The sequence below is a fragment of the Salvelinus namaycush genome, chromosome 23, assembly GCF_016432855.1.
Source record: "Salvelinus namaycush isolate Seneca chromosome 23, SaNama_1.0, whole genome shotgun sequence".
Taxonomy (NCBI): Eukaryota; Metazoa; Chordata; class Actinopteri; order Salmoniformes; family Salmonidae; genus Salvelinus; species Salvelinus namaycush.
In genome coordinates this window covers 41766014-41782428 of record NC_052329.1, presented here as the reverse complement: position 1 = coordinate 41782428, position 16415 = coordinate 41766014, and the positions used below count along the sequence as shown (strand labels likewise).

At 45.1% G+C, this 16415-nt stretch overlaps 1 protein-coding gene across 1 annotated transcript in view; it reads right to left on the bottom strand.

Moving 5' to 3' along the window:
* Positions 1–16415, bottom strand: part of dock10 (dedicator of cytokinesis 10) — a 119726-nt gene that overhangs the window by 38322 nt on the left and 64989 nt on the right. Inside the window, exons 25-36 of the mRNA XM_038961894.1 lie at positions 16307–16376; positions 14677–14790; positions 14100–14171; positions 11240–11386; positions 10209–10292; positions 7486–7582; positions 7319–7351; positions 6268–6446; positions 4818–4934; positions 2856–2973; positions 2531–2652; positions 2165–2279 (exon numbers count right to left, since the gene is read on the bottom strand). Coding sequence (XP_038817822.1) covers positions 2165–2279; positions 2531–2652; positions 2856–2973; positions 4818–4934; positions 6268–6446; positions 7319–7351; positions 7486–7582; positions 10209–10292; positions 11240–11386; positions 14100–14171; positions 14677–14790; positions 16307–16376 — 1268 coding nt within the window. The remainder of the gene's footprint in view (positions 1–2164; positions 2280–2530; positions 2653–2855; positions 2974–4817; positions 4935–6267; positions 6447–7318; positions 7352–7485; positions 7583–10208; positions 10293–11239; positions 11387–14099; positions 14172–14676; positions 14791–16306; positions 16377–16415) is intronic.

The following is a 16415-nucleotide window of genomic DNA, read 5'->3' as shown; positions in this document are numbered from 1 at the left end:
TCAACTACAACCGAACGTGAAGCTACATGCAGTGCAGAACGCAACTACACACAAACAAGATCCCACAAACTAAAGGTGGAAAAAAGGCTGCCTAAGTATGATCCCTAATCAGAGACAACGATAGACAGCTGCCTCTGATTGGGAACCATACCCGGCCAACAAAGAAATAGAAAAACTAGAATGCCCACCCAAATCACACCCTGACCTAACCAAATAGAGAAATAAAAAGGCTCTCTAAGGTCAGGGCGTGACAGGAGGTGAAGGGGTTAACCATAGAATTACATAAAGAACACATACACAGTGCACTCCAAAGGCATTGGGACAGTGACACTTTTTTGTTGCTGTTTTGGCTCTGGATTCCAGCAGTTTGGATTTGAAATGATGCAATGGCTGAGGTTAAAGTGCAGATGATATTTGTGCTTCTGTAACTTTCTCACTCGTCATTATTCATGACTCATTCAGGATGATCCGTAACCATGGTAGCATCCACATTGCTGTAGAAGTGTTTAGAAACATGTTCTATTCTTATTTACAAAAAAGTGACTTCAAAATGACACAATACATTATGTACCAGTAATTTGTCCACAAAATGAACTGAAACACAACCAAAACAAACAGCAAATACATCCAACAAATGTGTAGTCACAAGCTTGATGTAGACATTGCGTGCTACGAATATTGGACCAATACACTACATGGCCAAAAGTATGTGGTCACCTGCTCGTCAAACATCTCATTCCAAAATCATGGGCATTAATATGGAGTTGGTCCATCCTTTGCTGCTAGAACAGCCTCCACTCTTCTGGGAAGGCTTTCCACTAGATGTTGGGACTTGCTTCCATTCAGCAACAAGAGCATTAGTGAGGTCGGGCACTGATATTGGGCGATTAGGCCTGGCTCGCAGTCGGCGTTCCAATTCATCCCAAAGGTGTTCGATGGGGTTGAGGTCAGGGCTCTGTGCAGGCCAGTTAAGTTATTCCACACCGATCTCGACAAACCATTTCTGTATGGACCTCGCTTTATGCACAGGGGCATTGTCATGCTAAAACAGGAAAGGGCCTTCCCCAAACTGTTGCCACAAAATTAGAAGCACTGAATCGTCTAGAATGTCATTGTATGTAGATTTCCCTTCACTGGAACTAAGGGCCTAGCCCGAACCGTGAAAAACAGCCCCAGACCATTATTCCTCCTCCACCAAACTTTACAGTTGGCTCTATGCATTCAGGCAGGTAGTGTTCTCCTGGCATCTGCCAAACCCAGATTTGTCCGTCGGACTGACAGATGGTGAAGCGTGATTCATCACTCCAGAGAACGCGTTTCCACTGCTCCAGAGTCAAATGACGGTGAGCTTTACACCACTCCAGCTGACGCTTGGCATTGCACATGGTGATCTTAGGCTTGTGTGTGGCTGCTCGGCCATGGAAACCCATTTCATGAAGCGCCGACTAACAGTTATTTTGCTGACATTGCTTCCAGAGGCAGTTTTGAACTCAGTAGTGAGTGTTGCAACCGGGGACAGCCGATATTCAGCACTTGGCAGTCCCGTTCTGGGAGGCTTGTGTGGCCTACCACTTCGCGGCTGAGGCGTTGATGCTCCTAGACATTTCCACTTCACAATAACAGCACTTACAGTTGACCGGGGCAGCTCCAGTAGGGCAGAAATTTGACGAACTGACTTGTTGGAAAGGTGGCATCCTATGATGGTGCCACGATGAAAGACACTGAGCTATTCAGTACATTCTACAGCCAATATTTGTCTGTGGACATTTCATGGTTGTGTGCTCGATTTTGTACACACGACAGCAACTGGTGTGACTGAAATAGCCGAATCCACTCATTTGAAGTGGTGTCCACATACTACGTAACTTTTTACTACTTTAATACACATAGTGAATTTGTCCCAATACTTTTGGTCCCCTAAAATGGCGGGGGGACTATGTACAAAAAGTGCTGTAATTTCTAAACTGTTCACCAGATATGAATGACAATAACCTCAAGTTAATAAAAGCTGACAACCTGCACTTTAACCTCATAGTCATTGTATAATTTCAAATACAAAAACAAAATACAAAAAATAAATTGTGTCACTGTCCCAATACTTTTGGAGCTTACTGTAGTGAATTATACAGTAGGACCTGTATGGAGGTAACACTATGTGTCTCACCCTCCGATATGGTCTTCATGATGTGGAGGAAACACATGAGCAGACTGCGCGTCTCGGCCTGGTCCAGCTTGTCAAAGCGAGATCCAAAGCCTATCAGAGACTGAGGCCGGGCAAACTGATGACAGAGAGAGTGAGGAAAGGAAGGAAGGGAGAGAAAGGGGGGAAGTTAGGGAGAGGGGGAGGGGAGAGAGAGGTGGGAGGTAAAGAGAGAAGGGGGTGGCAGAGAGAGAGAGGAGGAGGAAGACACACACGTTCTTCTTTATGCTATAGCTATTTTCTTTTTGTTCTTTCTTTAAGCGAGCACGGTGTCTGCACAACATTTCTGGACATGAAATACTGCCGAGTGAGTGTTGTCATCTTTCTCACCTTTTCACATCCGTCCATCTTCTCACTGTTCCTGTCACTGGTGCTGGGGTTGGACTCTATGCTGATCAGAGAACCCCGTGAGTCGGCATGGTTACCCGTGGAAACAGCCAGGGAGGAGAAGGCTGGGGAGGGGGGGGCGACAGTTAGAGGTTATGGACCTTTATGTGTAGAGAGGTGCACACACAGTTGCAAACACGCATACACACAAGCACGCACACACACACACACACACACACACACACACACACACACACACACACACACACACACACACACACACACACACACACACACACACACACACACACACACACACACACACTACCTGTGATGGAGTTGAGCACTTCTTTGGAAAAGGAGGCATCCACCGAGTTACCATGGCGAATGACGTGAGCCACCTGACCTGCCACGCCCACTCCCACACTCACGTCGTCTCTTGAACCCTGGAGAGGGGGAAAGAGTTTTCTCTAACACCACTAGGCCAGAGGGATACATTTCACTGTGACACCACGAGGCCAGAGGGTTACATTTCACTGTTACACCACGAGGCCAGAGGGGATACATTTCACTGTGACACCACGAAGCCAGAGGGGATACATTTCACTGTTACACCACGAAGCCAGAGGGGATACATTTCACTGTGACACCACTTGGTCAGATGGATACATTTCACTGTAGCCTTTTCTCATTTGGGCAAAAGTCCGTCCTCCACCCTCTTTCCTCTGTCCTGTCTCCTCTGTGACCCGAAACCCGATAAGTGGTGGAGGAGATGTCAATTGGTTAGTAGGTGAATGGAAGAGTGTCCTCCCCTCCTCGATAGCCACCTTCCATCAAGGATAGTCATGTGTATCCTACCCAAGTCCTTCGCCGAAGTGTTTTGAAATCTGCCGCACCCCTTTTGAATCAGCTTTTGTTTTGTTAGAGGAGAAAAGCAAGCACACCTTGAAAAACAATATGCTAAAATCACGATTTCACATGTGAAATCATGCGAAAGCGTGTGTTTTCGGAACACTTCACATGTGATCACGTTTTCACGTGTAGTTTCATGTTATCACATGTTGCTTTACATGTTATCACATTAACTTCACATAAGATCACGTGAAAACGTGTTTTTTGGGAACTCTAGATTTTTCGGTAAGGGATTTATCGTTTTATCTGTAAAATGCACAAGTAACTTCATTCGTTTTTACCATTTGATACATTTATTTTTGGATCCGCCGCTGTAAATGTAATTTGCCTGATGACTCACGAGTGGAGGAGGAGAGTCTCATTTCATACAAGGGCATTTTCATCCACGTTCCCTCTCCTCGACGCTTTTTCTCAATTACCTTTGACCTTTTCCAAAAAGAGGCGAGAGGGGACGGAGGAGAGACTACGCAGGAGTTGAGCAAGACCAATTGAGAAAACGCTAATGAGATCACTTAAGCAGAGGGCAACTTTGCATTGTAACACCACTGGACCAGAGGGAATCAGTTTACTGTGAAAGCCAATTTATGTTAGATCTGATATTGTGGTCGGAGGGAGTGACGCGATTGCGGAGGCATGCAGAGGCCAAATCAAGCTCCGGACCGCATCGCCGTGCACCTCTCAAATTTTGTAACAATGCGGAGGGCTCCGTATAGCTCCACATTGACATGATTGGTTTACGGTAGGTGGAGGCGGTACGTCCTGTATAAACACAAACTCACTTCCTTGACAACTTCCTTCACAATAGCTCTGCTCCACTAAGCGCAAGAATTATGAAAACCCTGACATCTGCAGAGGCTGCATCGCAGTAAACGCTGTACGTCAACTTCAGATGACGGATTGACCATGCAGAGCCTTTAACAGAGGGAGAGAGGGATACATTTCACTGTGACACCACTAGGCCAGAGAGAAACATTTCACTGTGACACCACTAGGCCAGAGAGAAACATTTCACTGTGACACCACTAGGCCAGAGAGAAACATTTCACTGTGACACCACTAGGCCAGAGAGAAACATTTCACTGTGACACCACTAGGCCAGAGAGAAACATTTCACTGTGACACCACTAGGCCAGAGAGAAACATTTCACTGTGACACCACTAGGCCAGAGAGAAACATTTCACTCTGACACCACTAGGCCAGAGGGAAACATTTCACTGTGACACCACTAGGCCAGAGAGAAACATTTCACTCTGACACCACTAGGCCAGAGGGAAACATTTCACTGTGACACCACTAGGCCAGAGGGAAACATTTCACTGTAACTCCACTGGGCCTGTGGGACACAGTTCACTGTTTAAATAGAACTCAAACTCTTACTTGGTCACTGGAGGTGAAGTAGATGGGGAAGAGGTCTCGGAGGAAGAAGCGAGGCATGTTGTCTAGGATGAGGCCGTACAGAGGCAGGTAAAGGGACGCTATCCTCGCCTGTTTATCCTGGAGAATATGAAGAGAGAGGTAGGAGAGAGGGGGGGGGGCAGAGGGAGAAAAGAGAGAGGGGTGGCAGAGAGAGGAGAGAGAAACAGAGGGATAGGGAGGAGAGAGAGAGGAGAGAGAGGGGGGAGGGGCAGAGGGAGAAAAGAGAGAGGGGTGGCAGAGAGAGAGGAGAGAGAAACAGAGGGATAGGGAGGAGAGAGAGAGAGGAGAGAAAAGGAGGGAATAGAGAGAGAATTTGAGACAGACAGAGATAGAGCGAGAGAGACACCGATAGTGAGCGACAGACCTACAGAGGGTAAATATCAGGGGTTTTAAACTGTGCCTGATTGAGAGAGGAACAGAGATCTGTCAACAGTTGTACAGTGTTGGGTTTGGCAGGCTCCTAATCTCAGATGGGTTCTGGCTGTCTGAGGTTGAGTCCAAAATGGCACCCTATTCCCTACTGTACATAGTGCCCTACTCTTGACCAGAGCACCTCCTCTCCTCGGATGCTCAGAGGTCCCAGTGAGAATGGCGCATTACTTAGCATGCTTCCTGTACACCGAACCGCAGGATAGGGTGTGTGTGTGTGCCCAGATTTATGATTTCCTGCTGTTTCATATCATCCTAGCCACCACTGTAATGCGCCTCTCTTTCCTAACACACACACCCACTTTTAGTCAATCCAATATCTGTGAGAAAATCTCGACACAGAGAACACTCCTGGAAGTGTGACGTGATGACAGGCAAAATAAAAAGTGATTTTTACTGTGTATATGTTTCAGTCAGCTGTAGTACATTGTACACTGTCTAATCAGAATATTTCAGTTCCCTGTGTGGAACATCGATATTGGTACAGCCTGGTCCCAGATCTGTTTGCACTTCAAACGGTAACAGAGGAGTTGGCTAAACTAAAACAGAAACAGATCTGGAAACAGGCTAATATTGCTACGTGGCCCTAGCTTACCTTCACAACTTTTCTTACAGACATACATTACATGATCAGATCTAGGACCAGAAATATGACAAACTGACTTGTTGGAAAGGTGACATCCTATGACGGTACCCCATTGAAAGTCACTGAGCTCTTCAGTAAGGCCATCCTACCGACAATGTTTGTCTATGGAGATTGTATGGCTGTGTGCTCGATTTTATACACCTGTCAGCAATGGGTGTGGCTGAAATAGCCGAATCCACTAATTTGAAGGGGTGTCCACATACTTTTGCATATATAGTGTACTTCTCGACTATAGGGCTCTGGTCAGAAGTAGTGCACTATAGAAAATAGGGTGCCATTGGGGACATTATATTATTATCTGGTGTCCGCTACATGGCGTTGGCGTGTGTGGCGTACCTTCATGGCATAGCGGGCATCCATCGAGTGCTTGGCCATCAGGTTCTTGAGGCTGGCGAGGGCCAGGTGGCGCAGGTCCTGCTCATCCTGCAACGCCAGGCCCAGCTCCCGTAGCAACAAGCCCGTCAGGAAGTGCTTCCGGCAGAACTCGCCGGTCAGGCTGTACTCCGGCACATCCACTAGGGGGAGAATAAGGAGGGAGAGAGAGGCGGTTGGGGGGGAGAAAACAAGGGGGAGAGAAAGAGGCAGAGCGAGAGAGAGAGAGAAAGAGGCAGAGAGAGAGAGAGAAAGAGGCAGAGAGAGAGAGCAAAAGAGGCAGAGAGAGAGAGCAAAAGAGGCAGAGAGAGAGAGCAAAAGAGGCAGAGAGAGAGAGAGAAAGAGAGAGAGAGAGAGAGAGAGAGAGAGAGAGACAGAGACAGAGACAGAGACAGAGACAGAGACAGAGACAGAGACAGAGACAGAGAGAGAGAGAGAGAGAGAGAGAGAGAGAGAGAGAGAAAGAGGCAGAGAGAGAGCAAAAGAGGCAGAGAGAGAGAGAGAAAGAGGCAGAGAGAGAGAGAGAGAGAGAGAGAGAGGCAGAGACAGAGAGACAGAGAGACAGAGAGAGAGAGAGAGAGAGAGAGAGAGAGACAGAGACAGAGAGACAGAGAGAGAGAGAGAGAGAGAGCGCTCAGTGCCCCAACAGCATCCAAGTCTCATATACAAGTGGTTCTCAACCTTCTTTATAGCAGACACCAGAACGCTATGGTCCTTCCTTCTTGGAGGAACCCTTACATTAAAACTAACACTTTAGAATGGACTAAATTGATGTCAGCTAATCCTTTTAGTGACTGGTAAGCAACATCTCAGGGACCAGAGCTGGTCCTAGTACCAGAGGTTGAAAAACTGCCATATACTACTGTTGCACATACGAGAATTCTCCTGCACAACCACCACTACACTAAATGTTAGAACTAAATGACGGGCTGTTCATTCCATCCAGTTCCAGTCGTATGGTAAAGAACATCAGTACAACATCGTGTGAATATCACAAAACGGGACCAATAGTTACCCTGAGCACTTTGCCTTTCTTGTGATGCGTTGTCTGAAATGGACAGGAAAGAGAAAGAACAGAAAAGAAAAGTGTTAAGCGGTGTAATGAATGAAGATGAACGCAACGGTGTTAAAACCTAAGACGGACTTCGATTGGGTCCCTGTGAACCCGAGATGACCTCTGACCTGTGATTTGAGCGGAGGGGAGGGGCAGACTGAGAGGGATGTAGTGCTCGTGGTTGCACACCTCTCGCAGGAACTCAAACTTGAACTCACACAGCACCTGTTGAGAGAAACATCGGGGTCACAATTGGGCTGTGGCGGTGACGAAATTTTGTCAGCCGGTGATTGTCAAGCAAATAACTGTCGGTCTCACGGTAATTGACCGTTAATTAACATAAACACATTTTGCATTTCCTGGCGACAGATGCAGACCTTTGTGACATACACATTTTAAAAAGTCGAATAAATCCATGTAATATAGCCTACACCTTCACAATAAACCCATCATTTATTTTAGACAGGTCTAAAGAAACATGATATGAAGAAAATGTAGTCTATTTTAGAAGAACAATAGCATACTCTGAGTCGTCCTTATGTTAGGTCCTGATCTAGCTATGCCATATGACTGTGGGCTACAATAGTTCATTTCACAGACAAGATTTGCTTAGAATTCCGTGGCATTATTTTATATTATAGTAAGAAGAATACAATTGAACAAAGCTGAATAAAATAGAAAGGATATTTCTCCAAATGATTTGAGGGAGTGTGGACATGCGGCTATTCTGTGTTGAGCGATTAACAAAGAAATAGGTATTCCTATATGCTTAATTTAGAGTTATTCTAGTAACTTTAGTTGTTCTATAAACATTGGGCTATATGTTTAGATTTTTAATACACTGTAAGGCTGCATGATGCGACTCTAATATTTGAAAAAAGTCACTTGAAAGGCATGAGCTCTGCTTTGTTTTTTGCGCAGGCCGTATACACTTCGTCAATTTCTCATTCACAATTTGAGAAGCACTTGATAATGCCTCGCATTTCCTGGCGGCATCCACTTTGTGTGGCCATAAAGCACCCCAGAAAATCCATGCCTTTTGCACCCCTTCTCCCTAAATGCTGGCCGCTCTGAAGCACCTCTCATCTCACTCACATGGCTCCAATCACTTGATTGGGTTTTTCCTACAGGCTACAAGTGAAGATAGACACATCGGGGACGCAAATGTGCGTGTCCTTTTCCAATTCCGAGATGCATATTTAAGATATTGGAAGAACTGTCCACATTTACTTTCCGTCAGCCAACAAGATGAGTAGGCCTAACGACACCAAAAACACTAGCTTAAGTCAAACTACTATCCCCCATAGTACAGAAGTTGACCTATTCTATTCTGTGCGAGAAATACATATGCCAAACAGTCTGGGACAGTTGTGGGATGCGATAGATCCCAAATTAATACAACCACTAACACTTTTTTAAAAACGCACTGAGACTGACGCAACAGATCAATAAGTTTAGCTTAAAACGTTGATAAACTATTAGGCTATTTCTTCACATTATAAGCGCAGCAATGCGCACATGGCAGTAGGCTGTAAGCGTGAACGTTCCACTAGCAGAAAACACCATTATCAAAAGTGACCACAAATGCGATTATGCATTTAATGCTTTTATTATAAAAGTGCATTTTTATGGTGAAAATTATCTTTCCCAAACTTGAAACTCATGGGCTGCTTATATATGCCAGTTAGGCTCTACACCACTTGTAAAGTGGATTAATGTGCTTCATTTTAAAATAAGCTATTTAGCCACTATGTTGTGATACAAACCTTATGCAAACATATAGGCCTATGGGCTAGGCTACATGAGGTGTGTGACTATGATTAGAAAAAGTAAAAAACAAAAAAGGCATTGTTTCTTGCCTTAAGATGGTGATAAAATATAACTCACAAGTGATAGGCTAATATTGTCACCCATCAGACTATTCTTGATTTCATCTTGTCTTTACATATACTAAATAATATATGTGTGAAATTTGGTTTTTAAATTTAAAATGGACCATTATCATGCATCTGTCTCGGAACAGGGTCAGGGGAAAAAATACATGTTATCTCTGACTTAAATAGCGAATGGAGGATGCTTTTCCCGTGGTTCATTTTCCTGCCAGCCAGGTAGGCTATTACTCCTGTTGTAAAGATAAGCAATGTGCTTAATATTTGCTTAATATTAGGAAGGTTGAAAAATAAATATAGTAGGCCTAGCCTATAGAAAGCTGATGGGATCCTTCCCTTTTTTTAATAGAGGCCACCATTCTGTTTTCTTGCGCAATTGCATAGCCTATAGAAATGTTATGCAACATGGGCTCATGGTCTCTCATGAAGTGTTTGATTAGATTTTCCATGACATTTGCATTGATGTCAGAGTGATTAGAGGGACAATAGAGTGCTGAGTATCAGGCACTTAGCAAGTTTGGTAGACTACTAATGACCATCAGCAGCATCAGAGCTTGGAGAAGCCTAATTACCGTGACTAAACGGTCACGTGGAATTTGACTGCCTTCATGACTCGTGACCGTCGGTGTGGCAGTAATACAGTCACCGCAAAAGCCCTAGTCACAACCCGATTGACCGAATAAAAACACCCCAACACCTCTGAAGTTCATCGTTTTCTATTCTAGTATATATTTCATTGTTTTCTATTGCATTCTATTCTACCGTGAGTGACATTGGCTATTACACCGGCAGATGAGGAAACGCTTTATTCATATATCCTCTGTCACTGAGAAACAGAATGAGAAGGATGTGTGTATTTGTGTGTGTGTGTGTGTGTGTGTGTGTGTGTGTGTGTGTGTGTGTGTGTGTGTGTGTGTGTGTGTGTGTGTAAGTGTGTGTGTGTGTGTAAGTGTGTGTGTGACCTTGTTGTCAGTGGCTGTGATCATGTTGACGTAGTTGCTGATCAGCTTGAAGGTGAACCCTCGGTCCATGAGGGTGAAGCAACGCTGGGAGGGAGGGATGGAAAGAGGGCGGGATGGATGGAGGGAAAGGAGGGGGGAGGGAGATAAGGAGGAGAGGAAGGAGGTAGGGAAAGAGGGAGGGAGGGAGGTCAGCATTAGTTTATAAAGAACATGAAAGAGAGAGACCATTTCATAATTTCACAACACAGTTCAAATACATGCTCTGGAACTTTGGCGACCACTAAGTATCTTTTAAACTTCCCGTTTTAGGGTGGATGTGTCAATGTGTAGTTCATACATGCGTAATCTACTCCTCTGTAAACTGGTCACCTCTGTATACCCGTCGCAAGACCCACTAGTTGATGCTTATTTATAAAACCCTCTTAGGCCTCACTCCCACCACCTATCTGAGATACCTACTGCAACCCTCATCCTCCACATACAACACCCGTTCTGCCAGTCACATTCTGTTAAAGGTCCCCAAAGCGCACACATCCCTGGGTCGCTCCTCTTTTCAGTTCGCAACAAAAACTGTACAGTTTTATCTTCATCTCTTCATTCAAAGATTCAATCATGGACACTTACTGACAGTTGTGGCTGCTTCACGTGATGTATTGTTGTCTCTACACATCACGCCCACAGAGCAGAGTGAGAAAGAGTGCAATGAAGGGGTGCATATATATGCACATATGTGACGTAGTATGCAATTTTCGGAGACCACTTTTTGTTCGTGAGTGCTACTTTCAGAAATACTGTCTAAAAAATATACAAAAGTACCGGAGAATCTCTTTAAGGAAATCAATATCTAACAATAATTAGCAGTGGAAGCCATTTTCATTTACAGTTAGCTTAATTGCATTCAACTCTGCTTCCGTATCATTAGTCAGGGAATACAAATGCATTACCCGTGGCAGCATTTGAGCCTGATTTCGACAAGCGATAAAGACAGCTCCCTGAACATGTCATTTGTGTGTAATGTGTGTGATGCCCACCTTGACAAAGGCTGCCACGGCCAGGTTGGCACTGCGGGTTTCCTCTGCCAGCTCCTTGCTCTTCCAGAAGATGTGGTCGGACACGGTCATGACTAGGCTCTCCAGGCGACTCAGGTAGGTTGAAGGGAGCCTCTGTGGTCGAGGGAGCTGAGGCACACATAATATGGAACTTAACATATGGGCTTAATGTATTAGTTGCACTAGCAACACCAAGGTCGTAGGTTCAATTCCAGCAGGGATCACATATACATACTAACAGCACTGAATGGAACAGTGGGACATAGGACAGATGCAGGCCCAATACAAGGTCGGCAAGTAGGCCCGCAGAGAATCTGAATATGTCTGACTTCAGTACTAACTTTCAAGTGTTTTCCATACTGCATGTATTATTGTGTATTGTGTATTTGTATGCTGTCTTTCCAAAATGAATTTCCCTGTAAAAGGACAATAAATTATTTTGTATCGTACCGTAAGTTGCTTTTGATGAAAGTGTCTGGTAAGTGGCATACACACCGGCCAGTTTATTAGGTACACCCCCCCGTTCACGAAAATGGATTGCTCTTACAGACAGTGATTCGCGTGGCCATGGTTTGCTATATAAAACAGCCATCGAGGCATTCAGTTACTGTTCGAATGAACGTTAGACGGGGCAAAACAAGTGACCTAAGCGACTTTGAGCGTAGCATGGCCGTCTGTGCGAGGCACACCGGATCCAGTATCTCAGAAACGGGCCACACTCCTGGGCTTTTCACACACGGCAGGACTCAAGGACATTAAAGTACTTTTTCAAGCACTAATATGTATTTCAAGGACCATCAATTTGTAATAGTTAAAATTATTATTATGCAATAGTTGCCACCAGATGGCAGTATATCGCCACAACCTCATGCAAAAAACGTAGTATTCGTCACTACCTTACAAGTTCAAAATCAAATCAAATCAAATGTTATTGGTCATATACACATGGTTAGCAGATGTTATAGCGAGTGTAGCGAAATGCTTGTAAATAATAATACGTTGTTTCACTACATATTTACTATATATACATGAGTGGTACGTCAGTACTTATGATTTTGCAATTTGAGTAGGGATGAGCAGAGTTTTGGGACATGCCTACTGGTGAACACACATTTCCTATTCGCATGACTACACATTTCCATCTTAATGACTGTTTTCTGGGGAATTTGGGAATCTACTACTTAATAGCTGGCACCTTTAGTGTCGCCGGTCGGGAGAAGGGCGGACGGGCGGGCTGGGCGAGGAAGCTGCATGTTAACGGGCAACAGAACGGCAGGAGCACGGCTTGATAAAGTGGAATATCGCGGGCGCCCACGAGAATGAGGCGATTTGCAAAAAAGCTCTGGAGGTTGTTGAAGAGAAAAAGTCACATAATGTAGAACTGGCACCAGTGTACATTTACGTCATTTACATTTATGTGTAGGTGTGTAGGATGCAGCGTTGTGTCTTTCCCCCTTCATGTTGCTCTTCAGGGCCGATTCACCCATGCTCGCAATGTCAAAGTCTAACGCATGTTTTGCACCTTACCACCTTGGGTTGGTTGGGTCCGGTGACATAGTGGTAAAAAAAAAGGTGGGTAAACTATACTGAACAAAAATATAAGACGCAACATGTAAAGTGCTGGTCCTATGTTTCATGAGCTGAAATAAAAGATCTCAGAAAAGTTCCATACCAACAAACGGCAGGATTTAATCTACATTCGCTCGGCCTTTTAGCCATCGATGTGACATTTGGCAACGCCTAAACCGTCTGTACATGCCTGGCTGAGTGGCAGTGTGGGTGGAATGAGTGAGTTCGCCTGGCAACCACAGAGCGAAACACGTGAGGAAATAAAACTCAAGTTGTCTGCCTGGAATACATTTTCCAAATATTTTTCATAAACATATTTATCATTATCTGTTCTCCTTTCATTTTAATTGAATCACTTTTCAAGTACCAACTTGAGAAAATGTCAGATTCTCAAGGTATTCCAGTACTTGAATTTCAGAATGCCAAATTCAAGTTCTTTAAGCACCTCAATCACCTTGTGCCAACCCTGTGTCTAGGGTTTACAGAGAAAGGTGCGACAAACAAAAACCATTCAGTCAGTGGCAGTCCTCTGGGCGAAAACAGCTCGTTGATGAGATAGGTCGAAGGAGAATGGCAAGAATAGTGCAAACTTAACAGGCGGGCCACAGACAGACAAATAACAGTGGTGTGCAGAACGGCTTCTCGGAACGCACATTTGTCAATCCTTGTCACGGATGGGCTATTGCAGCAGACGACCACACCGGGTTCCACTCCTATCAGCTAAAACAAGAAGAAGCGAGCGACTCCAGTTGACACACGATCAACAACACTGGACAATTGAAGAGGTGAAAAACATTGCCTGGCACATGACAGGGAGTTCAGTTCACTTGATTGGCCTGTGGAATCCCCAGACCTCAACCCAATAGAGCATCTTTGGGATGAGATGGAATGGGCTGCATGGACCAACATCCCTGTGGAATGTTTCCGACACCATGTAGAATGCCCCGAACAATTCAGACTGTTCTGAAGGCAAAGGAGAATCCGACCCGGTACTATATGGGTGCACCTAATAAACTGGCCGGTGAGTGTATAATATAATCATTAGATATACTCTTTGAGTAATGAGGTTTGAGAACGTGATGGTCTCTTTGCGTGAGTTAAATACAACAGGGACAATGACACTGAAATTATGACAGTCACACTGAGGAATACATTTTGACTAAGACAGAGTTCATCTCATGTATTGTTTATTGGTATGCTAATCTGTCACCTCCCCCCTCACAGGGAGTGTATATGTACATATATAACAGCTTCATATCTTATGTTTCTATACCTTGACATTGTCTGAGTCCACTAGATGCTGGGCCATGGACTTGACAATGAGCTCGAAGAAGAACCAGGAAAACTGCAGCAGACAGGGGTAAAAGGTCAAACAGGGGTCAGATCACCCGGGTTACGTTCAGTTAGGCACTCAGGGTCACATTCAACGGCACATCCAGATAGATATATATCACGTAGAGCAGATATGTACGATAAGGAATCCTAACATTTCTAAGTATGTCTTTATTTGGATAGCCCCAAATAGGTTTGTAGATGTTCAGTAGACTGTCAACAACATTTCAACTACATTTCAATGAACTCTCCACTAACCTTAACCCTAGGCCTAACACTTAATCCTTACTCTAACCCTAACCCTAAACCTAACCGTAACCCTAGCAAGCAGTTGCATGTTAACAGAGATGCAGCTGACAGTTTGTTGACAGTGTGAGCATCTGTAGATCAGGGGACTATCCACCCAAATGACACCCTATTCCCTACATAGTGCACTAATGTTAACCAGAGCCCTATGGGTTCCTATAAAGGGAATATGGTGTCATTTGGGACTGGGAGTGGCGTCCATCTAGGCTCACCCTGAGGATGTTCCTGACGGCCGGCTGCTCGTTGCTCTTCAGGTCAGAGGTCATGGCCTTGGCCAGCTCCTCGTGGACCGTCCGGAAGCCATGCGACTCCGCCTTAAACACAAACTGACCACCGCAGTGGAGAGAACGAGGTCAATGAGACAGACGGACATAGAGACGGACATAGAGACGGACATAGAGACAGTAAGACAGACAGACAGACAAGCTGTACCGACACTTTTGCTCTATCTCACTTTCTGTACACGCAATTAGTAGCATCAAGGGAACCAAACATGCAATATGTTTGGCTCTGCATTTAATTAAACCTACATAAAAACAAAACAACGCCGATTAAGGCTGATGTAATCAGAGTTGAGGATGAAGAAAAAGCTGAGTCTGACAAAATTTGTAATAAAATATGCATCAAAAAAATCTTGATCTAATGTAGTTTTCCCTTGGCACATCAAATTCATTGGGGTACGTGCTTCTGTACTGTATCTATAAATCTATGTGCTTATTTTGGCACTCAATCTCTTTTTCTCTTTTTGTGCGAAATGTTCCACCCACACTGTACGTGTATGGCACACACACACCTCATTACCACAGACGTCACCCAATTGAGTTAATTCATTAACAACGGTAACCACACGCACGCACACATATGCAACGATGCACGCACACGCGCATATGCAGCGTGCACAAACACACACATGCTACACGCACACAAACACACACACATCTGGTACCCAGCCACACACACCCACACGGCGAGAAAGCACTGGTCGAAAATTGCTTGCCCCTAGCCCCACGAGCAGCATGCCAATCAGTTGCCATAGTAACGCCAGTTCCATTACAGTGGCCCTCCCATTCTTTCCTCCCCTCTTCTCCTTCCACCCTCCCTCCATTTCTCTTTCTGTCTCTCTGCACCTCTTAAAGATCAATTGTAGGATTCTCGTTTTCTTTCTACCAGACATGAAAAATCTTGTGCTAAACTGGTTCTTATTCTCCATTTCCCTTTCTCACTTTCTGTCTCTTCCTCTCTCACTCTCTCTCGCTCTCTTCGTAACAAGCATGCCTTGCATTCTTATTGAAACGGCTCGGTGTCCTTGTTTGCCTTCCACCAGACACCCCCCCCCTTCTCTCTTCCCCACAGCCATGCTTGTCTGTGTGTGAGCTGAGAGCCGTGTGTGTGGCAGACTCTCTCTCGTCTCTCTGTGTCCACAGTGTTCTGGGCACATTGCCCTAGACCCTCAGCCACACTCCTGCACTCACCACACCCCAAAGCCCCCACCGTAGCCCACACACACACACACACACACACACGTATGTACACACACGCACACACACACACACACACACAGTCACGTGTGAATGCGCACAAACACACACATACACAGCACGCACACAAAGCCCCCTTCTCTCCCTTCACTAATGAAGCTGTCTGTGAGTTACTCTCCTCCCCTCTGCTCTCATTAGCTCTCCTCACCTCTCCTCTCCTCCTCTCGTCTCCTTTCCCCTCCTCTCCACTCAGCCCAACCCCTCTCCTCTACCCTATGACACCACCCGGCTAAACAACTGCAGAATCGGAGCCTCGCTCTTCCTGCAAGACAGGGCTAAGATCCCAATGAAATGAGCACCATACCTTTATGTAGGAGTGCAGGTAGTGGTCTAGGTTTTCTTCATGGCACTTGGCAACAATGTGGACCAGCACCCTGGTGAAACACAAGGTGGTCACTCAGTCATCATCATTA